The 16704-nt window shown below is 43.2% G+C and overlaps 1 protein-coding gene across 7 annotated transcripts in view; it reads right to left on the bottom strand.

Moving 5' to 3' along the window:
• Positions 1 to 16704, bottom strand: part of ARHGAP22 (Rho GTPase activating protein 22) — a gene marked incomplete at its 5' end in the record, with an annotated part of 145886 nt that overhangs the window by 41078 nt on the left and 88104 nt on the right. For 5 of the 7 annotated variants that reach the window (XR_014317964.1, XM_082765336.1, XM_082765338.1 and 2 more), the window contains one exon: positions 1538 to 1714. Coding sequence is in view for 6 of the 7 variants with exons in the window: in XM_082765336.1 (XP_082621462.1) it covers positions 1538 to 1714 (177 nt within the window). The remainder of the gene's footprint in view (positions 1 to 1537; positions 1715 to 16704) is intronic. The other 2 variants (XM_082765339.1, XM_082765340.1) reach the window with 1 other exon arrangement.

Genomic DNA, 16704 nt, shown 5'->3' with positions numbered 1-16704 from the left:
AAGCAGAATTTGCATGGATACCAGCAGCACTGAAAACATCATGTCCTAAACCCTAAAGAAGGAGTCTGTGGAATGTATGTTATCTGCCATGACTTATTGTGTCCTCACAGCATTTGTTTGATGCACATGGAAATGCTATCAAATACATGCTATAAGGTCCACTATAAATGGCCACAGAAACACCAACTCGGATTATCAGACTGCAGAGATCTGCACTGAGCTCAGTGTGAAGACCCCTTGCTGTGGACTGGACTTTAGAAGAAAAGCGAAACAAGCTCAAACTCATGTTTGAGGAGAATTCAGGGTAAATCAGTTTCTGCTAATGAAAAGAGCTTGTTCTGCCCACGGCACAACAGAATTTCATGGGACCTCTCAGAATTAGGTATAAGCTGCCTTTTGTATATACACCCTTTCTGCTAAGGAGGGCCTAGGAAAAAATGACATCATCACTAGAGATTATATCTTTTCCAGACAAACTAAATGCTGCTTCTACACAGACAGTCAAAATCACAAGAGCCACTTAAAGGAGGAAAAAAAAAAAAAAAAAAAAAAAAAAGATAAAAGTTACTAACAAATACTGGGTGTTCTTAGTGACCTTGTGATGTTTCAGCCTCTCTCAATTGCACCAAGGTCACTTTTTTCCCCTAGATCCAGGAAAAACAGTAACTTCATTTTGGCAAAATAATTGTATAACCTAACACGTGTTCAGCACTTTTTATCTGTACCTCTCAAAAGAGGATGATATCACTATCTGCATGTGATATCGCCATCTGCATGAACTCCATCAATAGCACTGAAGCTTTTGGAGTATTCAGTACCAAGCCAGGAGTTGCTGCTACCAGCAGTGAACCCAACAGAAAAAAATTTGTGAACCCTTGGTCTGTCAGACTGCAAAAACATCTCCTATCTAATCCCCTGACTTAAGAATGTGACTCAAAATCTTGAAGATCATAGTACAGTATCAAAATGGGGAATCTGTTTTTTTTGTTCATTTTAAATACAAGGATTGTGAACAGCTGTACTCTTACAGGTGTTCTCTCAGCCTGACTATGTTGTTCTTCCTTAGGTTACATCTTCACTGAAGCCAGTGGAAGCTTTGCCTTCTCAGCCAGGCCCTACATTAACCAATTTAAAAGTTTTGCTGCCTCTGGCATTGTAGAGGTTTAATTTGGGCATCTGCCCTTGAAGTGGAAAGTTGAGATAACCAGACAAAATCCTTTACGGCCATAAGGATAAGAAAGATCCACAGAATACATAGTAAAAATCAGCTTTAAGAAACTTAGCACTGGCAATCGTGTTATGTTTGTTATTACCACCCACTTTTGACTGTGAGTCAGTTATACAGTTTGGATGTGACCTTCCCTTTCATTACCTTCCATCCCCTGGCAAAAAAAAAAAAAAAAAAAAAAAGGGGGCAAAAAAAAAAACAACCCAATCTCCATGCTGTAAAACACTTCACATAATCAAGAGCTTATCTAGGTATCTCAGCGATTTTACAGTGTTACACATATCCTAGTATCACAAGAATATGTTTTACCTTGAGGCAAATGTTTTAATTTATGTGCATGTGAGCTATTTGCAATACCTCCACCAAATGGAGCCCATATAACCCGTCGGATGGCTTTCACCCAATCTTCCATTTCATTCTGGGAATTAGCCATAAGCAGGAAAGCTTCATGATTGACAGGCATCTTTTCCCGGTCGCCTGCTCCACCTGAAAAACAAAACACAAATATCTTTTAGCATCTAGCTCAGAAGAGAACAAGTAATGTTTAAAACCACCAAGATTCTGGGTGAAAATGATTAATTTAATTGAGCAGTTTTACACACAATTCCTACACGTATGCTGCAGCACCCACAAAGCATGCTGATAAGACTTCAAAGCTGAAGTAAAAAATGGGCATTTCCAGTGTGGGAACTTGGAGATGTTGTGCCTGCTGTCCCAGCAGTAAGCAAAGGGAGATCACAGGCTGTTATACCCTGCAGGAGGAGCTCAAAATTAATTTCACGTATCTGTGCTGAGCCATTGAGAGGGACCAAGGGAATCATAGGACAAGTTAGGGTTTGAAACGCAGAAGCCGCAAGATCATCTGCTTTCCTCAAGTTCCTGGGAATTTATAGTCTTGATACAGAAAGAGACCTAGATTGATTTTGGATCCATCCCAGAAGCAGTGTTTTGGAACAGGAGTTAGGACTTGAGAATATGAATCTGACTCTCCCACTTGAAACAAGATCTTTAGGAGCCACTAACATTGCCGTGAACATCCCAGGCAGTACTGACCGGAACACCAGGCGCACTCAAGCTGTTCTATTACGTCTGTCATTTGAGGATACTCTAAGGCTTACAACACCTTCACCTTTCTATTCCCATTTTCTTTTTAGCTCTTTACTTACTTCAGGCAGTTTAAATGTTCCCCTCACCCCTCATTTTATGTCCCAGAGCTGGACACAACCTCATGAGGCCATACATACAGCTCTGTTGGAGCTGATCCTGTCCAACACAGCAGCTGCATCACCAGCAGCCTAAAGCTTTTCCATCTCCATGGACACTGCCTTTGGCTTTGCTGCAGAGACAACACCTCAGCTGTTGTGCCGGTGCTGTTTCCATGCTTGCAAGCCAGAGCAGCCGGGATTGCCTGTCCGTGCAAATCAGAGATAAGGGCAGGACAATGGCACGTGGTGGTTTCTGCAGAACTGATTTAAACACAGAACATGTGCCTTCTAAATCCTTGCTAATCTGGAGAAAGGAGCAAACTGGAAGCTGCCTGCAAGCCAAGGAAGTGGTTCTTGCTGTTAATTGTCTCCTGGCCTAGAAACACCCGTGGAGCACGCGCTGATTTGCAAAGCAAAAGGGCTTTTTGTGTGTGGTGTGAGATGTGCCACGAAGGGCTCTGTGGCAATTTGCAGAACAAAGGAAACTGAGGCAGCCTTTCAGCACAGAACAGCGATGACTGCCCACCTGGCACTAGGCATTCAGCTTAAAAAACAAAGGCCAGGATCTTTTCCCCCACGCATATCCAAATTCTGATTCTCTCCTCACAGCATCCTCCCGGACAGCCTCCCCTTTTGAATTTGCATTCCCTGAGATAAGGAAGCAGAACAGCTGCAAGAGGTAGGCACTAAACAACGAGCTGCGCTCCAGCTCTGCTGAGCACTGCAGACTGGGGAGCAGCAGGCAAACTGGACTGTGGGTTTGGGTTGGCCCTCGACCAGGACCTGCCAGGTTACCACGTCTTTGCATTGCTAAGCCCAAACACTCCAAAAACTCATTTATCCCAGCTCTCATTTCTCTACCTATAGAGACCGAAGTCCTGGGAAGCCTTTCTCCAGGCTGTTTCCTCACTCCTGCTCCCAAGAACCTCTTCTTACCCCACTTTCCAGTAGGCCTGGCCAAGTGACCCAATGTCAGTGATCTGAGTGCTGCAGTGAAATGAGCCATGCAGCTGAGCACCAGCCCTGAAGGACTCAACTCCCTCTGTAAGGGGCACCTCTTCATTTTATTTCACTCCCTAGCAGTATTACACTAGCTGCTCTAACCTCAGACAGGCAGACATGCATCCTTTTGGCTGACCTCCAGCCATCCCCTTGGCTTCTTTCTTAGCATTAAAGTCTTATTTATTCATTACCAACAATGAGTTTGGTTGCCCTCATCACAGCAACTACAAACCTTATAGTTGAGGCATTTCTAGCTGCCAGTTAATTCTGATATATTCTAGTCTTGCAAAATGGGCTGTTTAGCTCTATTTCAGGACACTAGAGCATCCGTAAGTTCATGTGCTGAACACCGCCAGAAAAAAAAAAAATGAACTTAGGCAAGGCAAAACATGCATCCTGTTCTTAAATTTAAAGGGACCCAGCTGAAGTCTTGCCCACACAAGCCATGAAGTATAAGAAGAGAGCAGAGTCCTAGTTCAGAATGAACTACTGACTGTAAATTTAGCAAGAACAGCTGAACTAAAGCAGGCAAAGAGAGATGTATGAAACATAAGCAGAGAAAGATGAAGCCTCCATCCAACTGAACTTCTGCAGAAGTGGTGTCTCAGCATCTTCCCCCTGAATTGCCATACCACAGGGACCTGACTACAACTCCCCTTCCCCTAAGATGTTACTTTGGACTAGCCAGCTGCCTTGTAAACCTTCTTAGGCATTTTTCATGCAAGCATTTAGGGAAAAATATTTATACTTCTATTGGAGTCTGCAAAAAGTAAAAACAGGATGGGAAAAAGATTCCTGCACATGCTGTAGAACCTAGGCTTGAGACTCTGCCAAAACCTATACATACAGCTCCTCTGTGGTTAGCTTTCTCCCACTGAAACTTTAAATAGGACCAAGGTCATGATCCTACAAGCTGCCTGTGGGAGAGTCAGTAGTGACTAGTCACAAGAGTACAAGCAGATAAATACAACTCCACGCAGAGACACTAGTGTAGAAACCAGAATACACTTCAGAAGGACTTCTTAGAGAAGTCCTCATGTGTTAGTATGAGATGAATAAGCAGTGGCAGAGCAAGCAGACCCAAATATAAACAATTTTTCTTTTATGACTTTTTGATCTTGTTCCTTTCCACATGCTGCTGGCTCCTTTCACTACATCACCAAAGCGATGATCAGAATTAAAGTTCCCAAAGGGTGGAGTTCAGATGCAGCTCTCTATGCTGTTGCAGCACCCAACAGACTTTGAGTCGTAGAAGTCAGAAGAATGAAAAACAGCTAAATCCAAATATTTAGATCTTAATAAAACGAACAAACAAACACACCTCCCTTCCACTACACCTTCTTTATAAATCCAGAATTGTACCAGAAACTCACAGCTGCTTTCTTTTCTGTGCCAAGCTACAAAAGAGGACCTTGTTCTGGGTTTCAGATTTGAGTTGGCAACCCAGACACTGTACAGATTCAAACGTATTGGCCTTTAGGATGCAGAAAACAATTTTAAACCTTTCTGCCTAGAAATGCTTGTATACAAAATTTTAGCTTTGCCCATCGAAGCAGTATGAAGCTTGCAGGCAGATACTGCACTGAAACCTCCCTCCTGCCCCAAGGGGAGCCGCAGCCCACCCTGAGCAGCTGGGAGACTCCAGCCCCAGGCACACAAGGGCTGCTGCACAAAGCTAATGGGCGCTGGCTCCTCTGCACCACAACAGGGAGGAACAGTCTGCTAATGATTTTAAACACAGACAAGGGCTTTCCATTCCTTTGAACAGAATTTCTCGCTCATCTTTAATCACGCTCCCATACAAATGAGACTGGCCCTCAGAGGCCTGCTCTCTTAGCTCAGGATTGCCAGGGACAGACATCCTGACCCTTCTGCTCAGAGACACTTTCAGCTCCAGACCAGAGGAAAAACCAAAACTGTCTGCAAACACAGCACCTCAATGCATGCAGTAGAAGCAGGGGCCTTAACTCAAGGTACTGTTGCAAAGTTGCTTTATAGATACCGGTAGGTATTTTTGCCTCAAGGGAACTGAATAGCTCAAGGCTGCTAGGTGCAGAGCGCTAGTGCTCTCTCTCCCAGCAAAGCTGACAGAATCGCTCCCAAAGTGCTCAGGTGGTTCATGTAACTGCATTTCACGTGGCTTCAGAGACATCTGCTAAGGGCATCGGCTGCAAGCATTGACCTTGGAGTAGCATGCCACCTCCTAGGCCTTAGTAAGTCATTCTGTCAGCTCTCTCCAGGGCCCAGAACATGGAAGATCAAACAGAAAGGTTGGAGCTAGGTAACTTGCCAAAGGTCTGACAGAGCACCACAGCAGCAGCGGGAATTGAAATCCATATTTCAAAGCCCTATTTACTGAAAATTCTTGCTTTTTTGACTGTTCTTAGTCTGGTATGCATTCATGGGGAAGCACAAAGCATAAGGCTGCCATTATGCCACATGTACCTGTCCTGCCCAGAGTTCCTGTTCAAAGAACCCAGAACAGCCCTCCAGCTGAAGCTCTCCCTTTATAACAGCTGTTTCCAATGAGGAAACCTTGGAAGCATTTTTTTTTTTGCCATGAATTTTATTCACATAAGCTTAACCTTCAGAAAAGCAACATCTGTGGAGCCAAGCCTTACAGCCCCTTTCTCTGTATGGAAACAGAAGCTCAGGAGAAGCAGGACTGGACTTCCAGTAAATGTTCCTGCCCCATTCCGTGTAAAAGGAGGAACATTTATGTCCTCAGATGAAGCTGCTGCCAGGTTCTGCTGAAGTTGGCAACTTGTTTTTTTCTTCAGACCATTTCTCTCCCTCCCCTGCCACATCTGGTTTGCCTTTCTCCTATTTCTTACATAGTTCTGCTTATTGATGTGCTTGGGTATTGTCATTATATCAACTCCACCAAAAATGTACACAACTACAAATGTTTGTGTATGTGTATATATTTACGTGCTTGCAATGCTTTGGTGTGGATAGCAGTGGTGTTTCCAGTGAGGGTGAAACTGAGCTGGCCACGCACATGCTGCTGCAGTGTGTGGGGAGGCAAACAGCAGCTCCAAGGGTGAGTTATGAAAGTGCTGGTGGATGGGTAAGTCAAGGCCCAAAGAACGCTTGCCTTCAGTACTAAAGCAAGCAGTGACTTGAAGCCTTTGATTGCAGACAGGCAGCAACGAAGATCTTGACAAATGGACAAAACCTGCACCCAGCAGCTGAGAACAATTGCAATGATTCACCTTCCCTGACTGACTCTTCATGATTGTCCTAAAGGTGAGGATCAGATTCAGGGCTCTAAGATCACCCCGATAATGAAAGAAGGTGAAAAATGAGGTGGATGAATTCTGTCAAGGTGAAGGGCAACTGTATTAGGGGGAATCTTTGCACAATGACAAAAAAATAGTCTTGATCTTTGGATTATGAAAAGAAACAAAAAATATTAGCAAATAAGTAAGAGGTCATTAAGTGCTTGAGTGCTTGGATCAGGAAAATTGACAGAATCTACAAGGGAAAGACAGAGGAATGGAGCAGTGTAGTAAATACTGATATGTGCTTGCCATGTTTTTTTTGTATTTGTATCTATAGATACAGGCACATATCCATGCACGTATGGGATATCCGAGTTGGAAGTTAACATGGAAGCTGAGAGCAAACTTGTGATCACCTTTTAAAAAGCTTATAAAGTTCATAAAAATAAAGTCTGGGGATTTAGTATTACACAGCATGCAAATAAAAGAAACAAGCTTTGGATCAAAACCCATTTATTCTGTTTCAGTTCATTTTTTCCTAAAGAAACATGCACCTTTGCAGGTGACACGTTTTATTTCCACATTTTGGAATCAGTCTGAGGGGATTTTAATGTTCAGCTTTCACTTGGTTTTGGTAACAAGGAAAACGAAATCTTAAATTGCTGTTATTGTGCAGTGTAAGGCCAGCTCATAAATTGACATGGTTTAAAGTTTCTTGGAGCGGAACTAACAAGAGTGCTCTAAACTCTCGTTGACTTTTCAGTCAAATGCCTAATTTCCTTAAATGCTTTTAAGTCCCCACAGGTTTAATGATAATTACAAGTAAAAGATGATCAAATTTTCAAAAGTTCTAGCAGAAGATTTTCATGAGTCACTAAATGATTTTTAGATCTCAGATCTTAGACCTTGTCCCAGAGAATAACACAAAGACAGATAAACTGCCTAACGTCAGTGCCATCTATAAACTAATTCAAGGGCCCTGGTACTAGGGGGAAAACAGATCCCTTCTGTGGTTTCAGATGAGTACTTCTGTGCATTTCAGATACCATTAAATTGCTTTAAAGAGGCACCAGCAAGGAGATTAGACCTCAGAATCGTGGTTTCTTATGCAAAAATTCTGACAAGACTTAACATGAACGGAAGCACTTCAGCTCTTCTGTACTGACACACAGACTACAGAAAACTCTTTAAAATCTAAGGCTAGGGTTCTGTTTCAGTTGTCAGGATCAGATGTATGATTAATAAAAGTACAGTAATAAATGAAGATTTGGTTTAATCTTTGACCTTTTAGACATAAAAAAATGTATCAGGTGAGTTTGACTTTTGTTTTGTTTTAATTTCAACTTCTGCCTGGAGATTCCTTTCTTGATATGTCATCTGTATTACCCTAGACTTATCTATTGAACTGAGGAACTGGTTAATGCTACCGATCACTTCAAATAAACCAAAACCTTGAAAGCAAACAAACCCATACTCCAGGTATACCCTATGCTGTTACTGATGTCAATGTCACACATGCAAAGTGTCCTGGCAAACAGAAGAAAGATGCAAGATAAAAGGAAGTGAGAAAGACAACTTTAGGTGCTTTTATAGGATGAGCAAGTAGCAGTGTACACAAATGCCACCTTAAACCCCTGCTTATAAAGCTTTCTCTTGCTCAGTGCTTTGTAATGTTTAAGTCTACTTAAGTTGATTTTTTTTTGATGTGCTTTATCTGCCTTAGGCTGAACTGTGAGGTCTCAGTTAAAAAAAAAAAAAAAAAGAAAAAGAAAAAAAAAAAAAGAAAGAAAGGCTCAGCCATTTTAAAGTTAACATCTAGTATTAAAAATACATGTATTGCAATCATACCCTAATGCTGTCATGCCCCCTTGTTTTCAAGAATCTGAAATTTCATGAGGAGACCACTGTGCCACCTGGGATGTGCTGCTCAAGGTGGCTGCAATGTCCAGTCCTAGCTTAGAGCTGAATTCACAGCTATGGGAAGGCCACCTCTACTGCAGCAGCCCAATATTTAGGGTTGAGGTGAGCCCAGGCATAATATGGAACTGCTCTAGGTACATTAATTTTCTCAAAGATGTAGCATCTCCCTTGCATCAACACAGCTCAGGCACCATTCCCTCCAGCTCCTGCTCACAATTACTTTGCTCCATAAGAGGAATTGCCATTAATCATGATCATGCTGGCTCCCTAGCCAGAGAGGTTTCAGGAGCCTGTGAAATGCCCCCACCTCTGTTCAGTATCCCTAAAAACACGAGGTGTTGTTATTGCTTTGAGATTTGTTTGTATCAGCTTCTGCTAGCTAGCAGCAAATGATGAAATGTCTCCAACATAGTCACAGCTCATTTAGGAAATCAGAAGAACCTTTCCAAATAGGAATAGATCAACAATAATTAACACGAGGAGCAACTACTAAACCACCAATTGCTTGCAGCAGCATGACACCACTTTGCCTCTGCTGCGACTTGTGTGTTTCATCCTGAGTGGGAATGCTAGAGCACCTGCACTCTAATTATCTCCAAGGATGCTTCAGGGGTTAGACTGTCAAATAAGTGACAGTATGCTCAAATCAATTAAACCCTTGTGACTTGACTCAAATAATATTTCCCAATAGGAAATTGCTGTGCAGACAGAACATGTTCACTTCCAAACCTGGATCACAGCAGAAGTAACAGCTTGTTAGCTGGACTTCTCAGCGCGCAGTGGCATGGTCACTGTCTTAAAACAATACCTGCTGAAAAGCAGACAAATTTAGGGTACAGCATGTTCTATGCTGATACTAACATTGTTTGCCTGCCAAGCAACAGGTATCAGGCACCTTGGCACCAGCCTCTCACTGGAAAATGAAAGTTTCTACTGCAAAAGGTGGTGATGGGAGCCCAGGCACATTTGGGGTTCAGCTCCTTCCACTCGCACAAACCCTTCCTTCAAAATCTGTCTGACATCACCAGCTCTTAAAGAACTGTTCATCTCCTGAAGTGTCTTTCTTAGAATGATAGAAAGACAACTTCTATCCCTCTGTAGAGATGTCCTAGGGGGAAAAAAAAAAAAAAAAGCAATTCCTTGCTGGAAAAAAAAAGCACCCCAGTCCTACTGCAAAATTAAGTCTGTGGTAGTGATGGCAACTGGGGATGACACGGAGGAGAAAGACCAGGTTCCAAAGCTTTTTTTTTTTTTTCCCCAGTATGTTATGTGGACTGCCTTGTACTAAGAGATATCTGCTTTCCTTTACCCTTCTTTCTCCCACTCCAGAAAACTGATCCTTGCAGCCTTTCCTCAATATATTCCAAATCCAGAAAGCTACAACAAGCTCAACCCTTAAAAGTGATGAACTGTGCAACTGCCCAGGCTATGGTAACCTCTTGATCATTTCAGTGGTCTCTGGCCTGAACTGAAGGGAAACGAATTCTTCTGAGGCCAGCAGAAACCACACACTCAGATGGAGATGCTCCATTCAGGGCAGCCCAATGGCAGAAGGCATGTGCCAGCCCCTGTAAGGCACATTGCAGGAGGACTATCTGAAATAAGACAGCTATGAATTTGAAGGTACTATATATATATTTTATATATATAATATATATATGCGTATATATATCACAAATGCATACACAGAAGACTCAGAAAATAGTTGCACATCTGTACAAAGCAGGTCGCATGGTTCAACATGGTTCTCCAAAGCAACAAGTGCTAGACACTTCTGAGGAATGTATCAAATTATATATTCCAACTGTGGTTATGTTTACACACTATTATAAGTGAGGAAATTCCTTCCTGACCAAAGATGATGATCCTTCATGCTTTGAAATATCTGAATGGAAATGACTGGATAATTTTTATGCATTACCATGCAACCACAAGCAATTTTCTAGCTCTCATAAATTTCTTCAAATCTTTAACACCGAAGACAAGAGTCAAGGGAAATTTTAAATCCTGATGAGCAGTGAGTTACCACAACATCAGAATAGCAAAATCTGATCTATTTTTCTTTGACATTTTCATTCTAGAAATGCAATACCCATCTGCTGCTAATACCCAATTTCCTTCAGGACTGTTGCGTTCACATTTTCCAGGTATGCTCACTGATAGGAGTGAAGTTGTTCCCATGCCTTCTAAGTAAGTCTCATTAAAACTATTTCCTCTTCCCCCTTGCACCTCATAAGCCTAATTTTTCTTTCTTCTACAACTAACTCCACTATGAAAGTTACAAATACAGCGAGGGAGTCTTCAAAGATGATATTGCTGCCATCTTAGTCAAAGCTATGGACTTTGAACAAAGGAGAACTGAGGTGAAACCATCAGCTGGTACGGCTTTGGCTGCAGACAGCAGTGCTCTTAGCTAAGCCTGCAAAGGCTCAGATTCTTTGCAGACTGAATACAGAGTTCTTCAGAAATCCAAGCCAACCAATTACAAACGTTATTTTCTTCAGTGAAGTGACTGAAGCTTTACAAGCACAGTTTTGGCAGCAGCAAATACACGGCCTATCATTAAGGACACAACACTTACAGACTTTGTTTTCACAAAAATGAAGCTATTTGTTGCATTAATGCAGAAAAGGAATTGAAATGCAAAAGAATATATACTGTAAGCCTTTTGTAAAATGTTGACAAATTTTGGGAAAAAAAAACCTTACCCAAATTAATGATGAGACAACGTAGATGATACCAGTACTGATCTAAGTCAGAATTTAAATGCTCTGGGATATCCTGGTCCAAGTCTTGCTATCGTTTGCACAGAATAGCAGTTTTATAGCAGTCTCCCTCTGTATCTTGCTAAGTGTTGGTTACCCAATGAATCTTCTAAACGTGACTGTTACACAGTACTCTTTACTGTGGCAATACTGGTGTTTGGCAAAAAGGACAATTTGTTCTTGTCACTTGGGCTAAGCACTGCAGCCACTCAGAACACAGCGGTGGATGGCTAATGGAATTGAGGTTATGCTGATGCACAAAGCAGGGGCCTCAAATCTTTGTGCTTTCAGACAGTTGTCAGTGAACTGCCAGCAGAACAATGCTTTAGAAAAATCAATTCTGCTTCTCTCTACCCAGTGGCAATGGACAAATTCATCCCAGTTAACAGCATTATCAAAAAGTCCATAAAAGTTCCTTTGAAGTTGTTAATCATTAGCAGATGTAACCTCACTTTTCAAAAAACACGCTGATTTAGATGTTTCAACAAGAAATGAAAAGAGCCTGGTATGTAAACAACAACTCATCCAAAGAAATGTCTTCAGCTGGTGGATTTGTTCCCAATGAAATTCAAGAGAGCATTGCACAGATCATTTTCTTTGAGACTCAGTGGGTTTCTCCATGGAAGCCCTGTCTGCAGCATTCACTGTCATTACAGCACACTGGGATATTACAGACATACCCTCCCACTGCATCCCATCTCAATGCTTCCAAGTCTTCCACAGGTTAGGCCAAAGGCATGTGCACAGGTATTGCCTCTTCTGCCAGCTCACATACCTTTGCTCACCTATTGTAGAGGCACAATAAAGCTCAGATGTGCCTTGGCACAGCTGAGGACAGCAGTTTGTAAAGGCACATTTATATTTTGGAACTATTCATGTTTCTCAACCCACATGGCAGAATTGCCTCAAGCATTGCCTTGCAAGCTTCCATTCCCACAGTGCAGAAAACTCATGGATACCAAAGCCCTCAGCCACTGACCTGTTATTGTCCAGCTCCTCCAGACAACAGCAACCTGCTTCTGGGCTTATATGATCTTCCCCAGCTGTAGTTCTGTACTTGTGGGCTGGGGCAATCTCCAGGAAAGTGACCTTCTTCATGCAGAAATCCTTGAACTTCTGATGGTCTTCCCATACCTGCATGCCACATTTGTCTGAGTGCTCTGTGCTGGGAAGTTTTCTCTGGAATGGTTAGGTGGCTGAATGGAAATCCTTATGTGTGAAAAACTTCTCCACTATGCCAGCACATACGTCTTAGCAAAGTGTGCTGACACCTAAGGGCTACAACTCACTGCCAGAAGGTCCTCCAAACTATCTTATACTCTTCCCTAATTTGTAGCAATATGTGCCACTTATCAGCCAAAACACTGACAGCAGGAGTGCCAACAGACAAGCAGGTCTTTGTCATGCTTCAAGCAAAGGCTGCTGACCAAAGCGACATCGTAGTCACAGTGGAAGCAGCTCTGTTTATTAACAAGGTGAACTAGAAGAATTTCCACAAAGGAACACAAAAAGGAGACACATGTCAAGGAAACATTAAAAGTCACGGGAATAAGCCCCACTTCAAGAAATGTTACCTTAAGAAAAGTCTCCATAGAGAACCCGGAAGCCATACAAGCCACAAGCTGAATTTTTCATAGACCAGGTAAAAGGATGGGGAGATTTACCCTGTGCTGTTACACATGCTAGTTTAGGACCCACACATTCTGGGGAAACCCCACCAGAATATTTTTTGTCTATTGTATAACATCCAGACACAGATGAAAACAAAGTTGTTACCTCAAGGAACTGTAAAGCCTTTCTCATTGCATATTGCACTACTCAGACTCTAGGGTTGCCAGTTTGGCTGCTTTTGCCAGTGACAATAACTATAAAAGTTAGATCTCATTACACAGATTTAGGCCACAGACATCTAGCACTTGGATGAGGCTGGTGGAATATCAGCGTCATTGCTTGGCATGCTCTCTATAGGCAATGTATTTGGATATTTTTATGCTTACAGTAGCAGAAAGTCCATTTTGACAATGTTGACATCAGTGGGCCTGCCCCACAGATGCACTTAGCCCAGCTGGCGCACTAAGAAGAATACAAGCAGGCAATAGGGTGCATCCGCCTCATAAGCCTCCTTCTCTTCACCCTGCTCCTTTCCTGAGAGCACTGAACCATATGCAGTCATCATGCTACAAGAATTTTTGCCTTTGCTGTCAAAGGCAGGATAACAGCCAGAAGACAGGGATCTGTTCAGCCAGTGACGTGGTATATTAAAAAGCCTTCCAGTTTCTGTATCAAAACAAAGAAATCTTGATAAGCCTGAAGCTAGCAGCTGCTGCCAGCAGCATGCTGCCTTCCTTACCTTGGGGACACCTGCTGAGCTGCTGCCTCTTTAATATTAGATTAAAACAGTGGCTTTCTATATAATGAATTATGTATCTGCAGTGAAGCTGTGGTACGCAGGGAGCCAGGGAAGAAAAAGTCTGGACACAGAAGAACCATTTGGTTTAATAGTCTGCAAGGCTGGAAAAAAAAAATTACTGATGGCTTTATATTTTGTCTGAGCCCCAGTCAGATAACAGAGGGAATCAGGGGAGTGTGGCAACTGCTTCTTCCTCCTCCCTTCCCCATTTGTTACTGAGAGCAAGCAGGTGAATCTGAAGTCCCTAAAAGGGCGTAAAAACTTAAAATAATGAGGGAAAAAATAACAGCTTTAAGCTTGCATGTCTTGTGACTGCAACCAGTTTTTAAAGACAGACAGTTGCTTTTAACCATTATTTTTATTTAAATGCTCCACAGTATGCAAGCAAGAACCCACAGATATTAGTAAAGTATTGCCTTGCCAGTCTGTTCCCTCCAGTTGTGTCTTTTTAAGAGACCTTCAACTATAACCTCTGAAGCCAATCTACAAGTGATTGCCAAACAGACACAGCCTTCCAGCGATGAAATTTAATAATTCTTCTCCCCTATTTAATATATCTTAGGTGACCTGGGCATGTAGGCATGAAAGCATTATAAAAAGTGATTCGGAAGAGTGTGCATATATGCAAATACATATAGTGAAACATCAGTAAGACTTAAATGCTCCTGTATTTGCAGGTGTTCTAGACCTGTCCATGTTAAAGACTAAATACAAGGGAAGTCTCGTTCTCAGAAGGAGATGGACAGTAAAGATAGCCATTCATACCACACACCTTATGTTACGATTCAGTTTCCTCCTAACTAGTTGTGTTACTTATCTGTCCCATTAAAAATATCCAACCCAGCTTAGACTGGAAGACAGAAGGAACAGTAAGTATCACAGTAGCTGCGAACAATCTTATAACAAGGACATACAAGTGAAAGGGATTTTGATGTTTGCTTTAGCTATTAATAAATAAATAAAAAGAAATCAAAGATGTTGCACTGCTGGAATATACTTGTCACAGAGCTAAATATTACTATTTTGGTTTTATGTAGGGGGAAAACAGGCACAGAGAGGTTAAAATTACTTCCCAAGGTCCTATTGTGTGTCAGTGGGAAAATGCCTTCTCTGTATTAAAACAGTTTTCAAATTCCACAGTGCAAAATTCCTACATACCAATATAGAACTGAGATACGGAGACACAAAATGACTTCCAGGGTGGTATTGGCTTGCGACTAGCAGAGTCAGGAATGAAAAACAGATATACCACCTCCAGGAGCCCTGAATTAATCAAATGTTGATTCTCACAAAGCAAGAAATACTGTCTGGAAGGTTTGTCATGTGCAACTGCAAAGGCAGTGCCAGTCCTAGAAAGCAGAAGGTGAAGAATGAGATGGAACAAGCTGAACAGCACGAAGACTGCTCCCCCAGCACAGGATGGAAAGCAGGCCACTTAACTCACCAAAGCCGTACTCTTGAAATAGGAAAGCCACATTAGAAATTAGGAGTATATTGTGTCTCGAAAAGCTGTTACTTCACTCAGCAGCCCAGTGGTTGCCTGGCACCTCCTCTATTTGGAGAGCTTCAACTCACGAGCTGAAGTCACCGCACTCTCAGCAGCGCTCGCATGGCTCATTGAGAGGCACAGCGGTGTGTTGGCCAACGCTGCCTCTCGAGCACTACGCGCCTTGGCAGTGCCGGCCTCTCTGGCTGCTGAATCCCAGAGCCCTGTGGAGAGAGTGGCCTGGCTCCCACAGCCTCCTAGATACCGCTTGGATAAAGCCCCAGTTCCACTCAGATTTTACTACTGATGAGGGAGGTTTGCACTGGAGCCACATGGCTCTGGAAGCCATTTGCTGCATTACAGACGTGTCTCTGTGGGGCCCTGCCAGCTCCTTTCATGTCCCCATGCCCTCGGAGCCCAGCACACCGCTTCCTGGAGCCTCTAGCTGCTCGGAGCAGCAAAGCCTCGGGGCCTGGCCTCCCCCCAGACTCCTTGCTTTGATCCCAGGCACCTCACCACAGTGTGCTTGCACCTCGTTGCATCCCAAAGGTATGGAATTAATTTGTTTGCAGGAGATTTAAGACCGATTCCTCACTGGGGAAATGTTCCTGGAAAATACTACTCTCCGGGGTTCAAGATGTAATGTAGTCACCCAGCCCTGTTTTCTGCCTCATTGCGAGACTTTTGGCTTGTTTTCTCCACTAGAGCAGCCAGCAGATACATGGAGAGCTCAGTAAACAGAAGGGGTCATGTCACACTGCCTGGGCATCAGAGTAGGAAGTAAAGCCACAACACCACAGTACCTATGTCCCCCTAATGATGGAGCTACCCAGGTGCTCTTCCCTCCTCACCAGTTAGACTGAACTGGTGATGCATGGTTGACTGGAGGAAGCATTAACATAAGAACAAAATCACAAGAGCCCCTTTTCAACACAACTGGCAGATGCAGAGCATCCTCACCTCCAGTCCTGGTCCCTGTTTCTCTCAAACCCCAAGGCTGTATGAAACAAACACTTCCTTTCACTGAGACAGCCTCTTCCTAACACATATAAAACCACCCACACTCTGATCCCATCAGAGGGGAAAGAAAAACACAGCAGAGAAAGAAGGGAGCAGGAGAGGCAACAGAGCTCAGGCACATAGCCGTGCTGGGGATGCACGAAGAGAAAAGCTCTGGGCGCGTCAGGAGCACACCAAGTCCTGCAGCTCGATAATATGCAAAAGAACCCAGCCAGCAGCCTCCAGGTACCCCAAGGCTGCTGGGTGCACGCTGCTCTGCTCAGGCAGCAGCCAGCCTCCCCCCCAGGAGCAGCAGCAGCCACACCACTGCTCTGCTGCACGGGACATCTCCCTGGTTGCTGAGCATAGAGCGAGCCCACAACATTAAAGAACACCCCCTTCCTTTGAAGCCGAGGCTGTTTGGCTTCCCTGGCTACAAACTAAAACTGTGCCTTAATCATCCAG

This window comes from Aythya marila (assembly GCF_965140915.1).
Source record: "Aythya marila genome assembly, chromosome: 7".
NCBI lineage: Eukaryota > Metazoa > Chordata > Aves > Anseriformes > Anatidae > Aythya > Aythya marila.
Note: the sequence above shows the minus strand (reverse complement) of the source record. Positions and strands in the feature narration are given on the sequence as shown.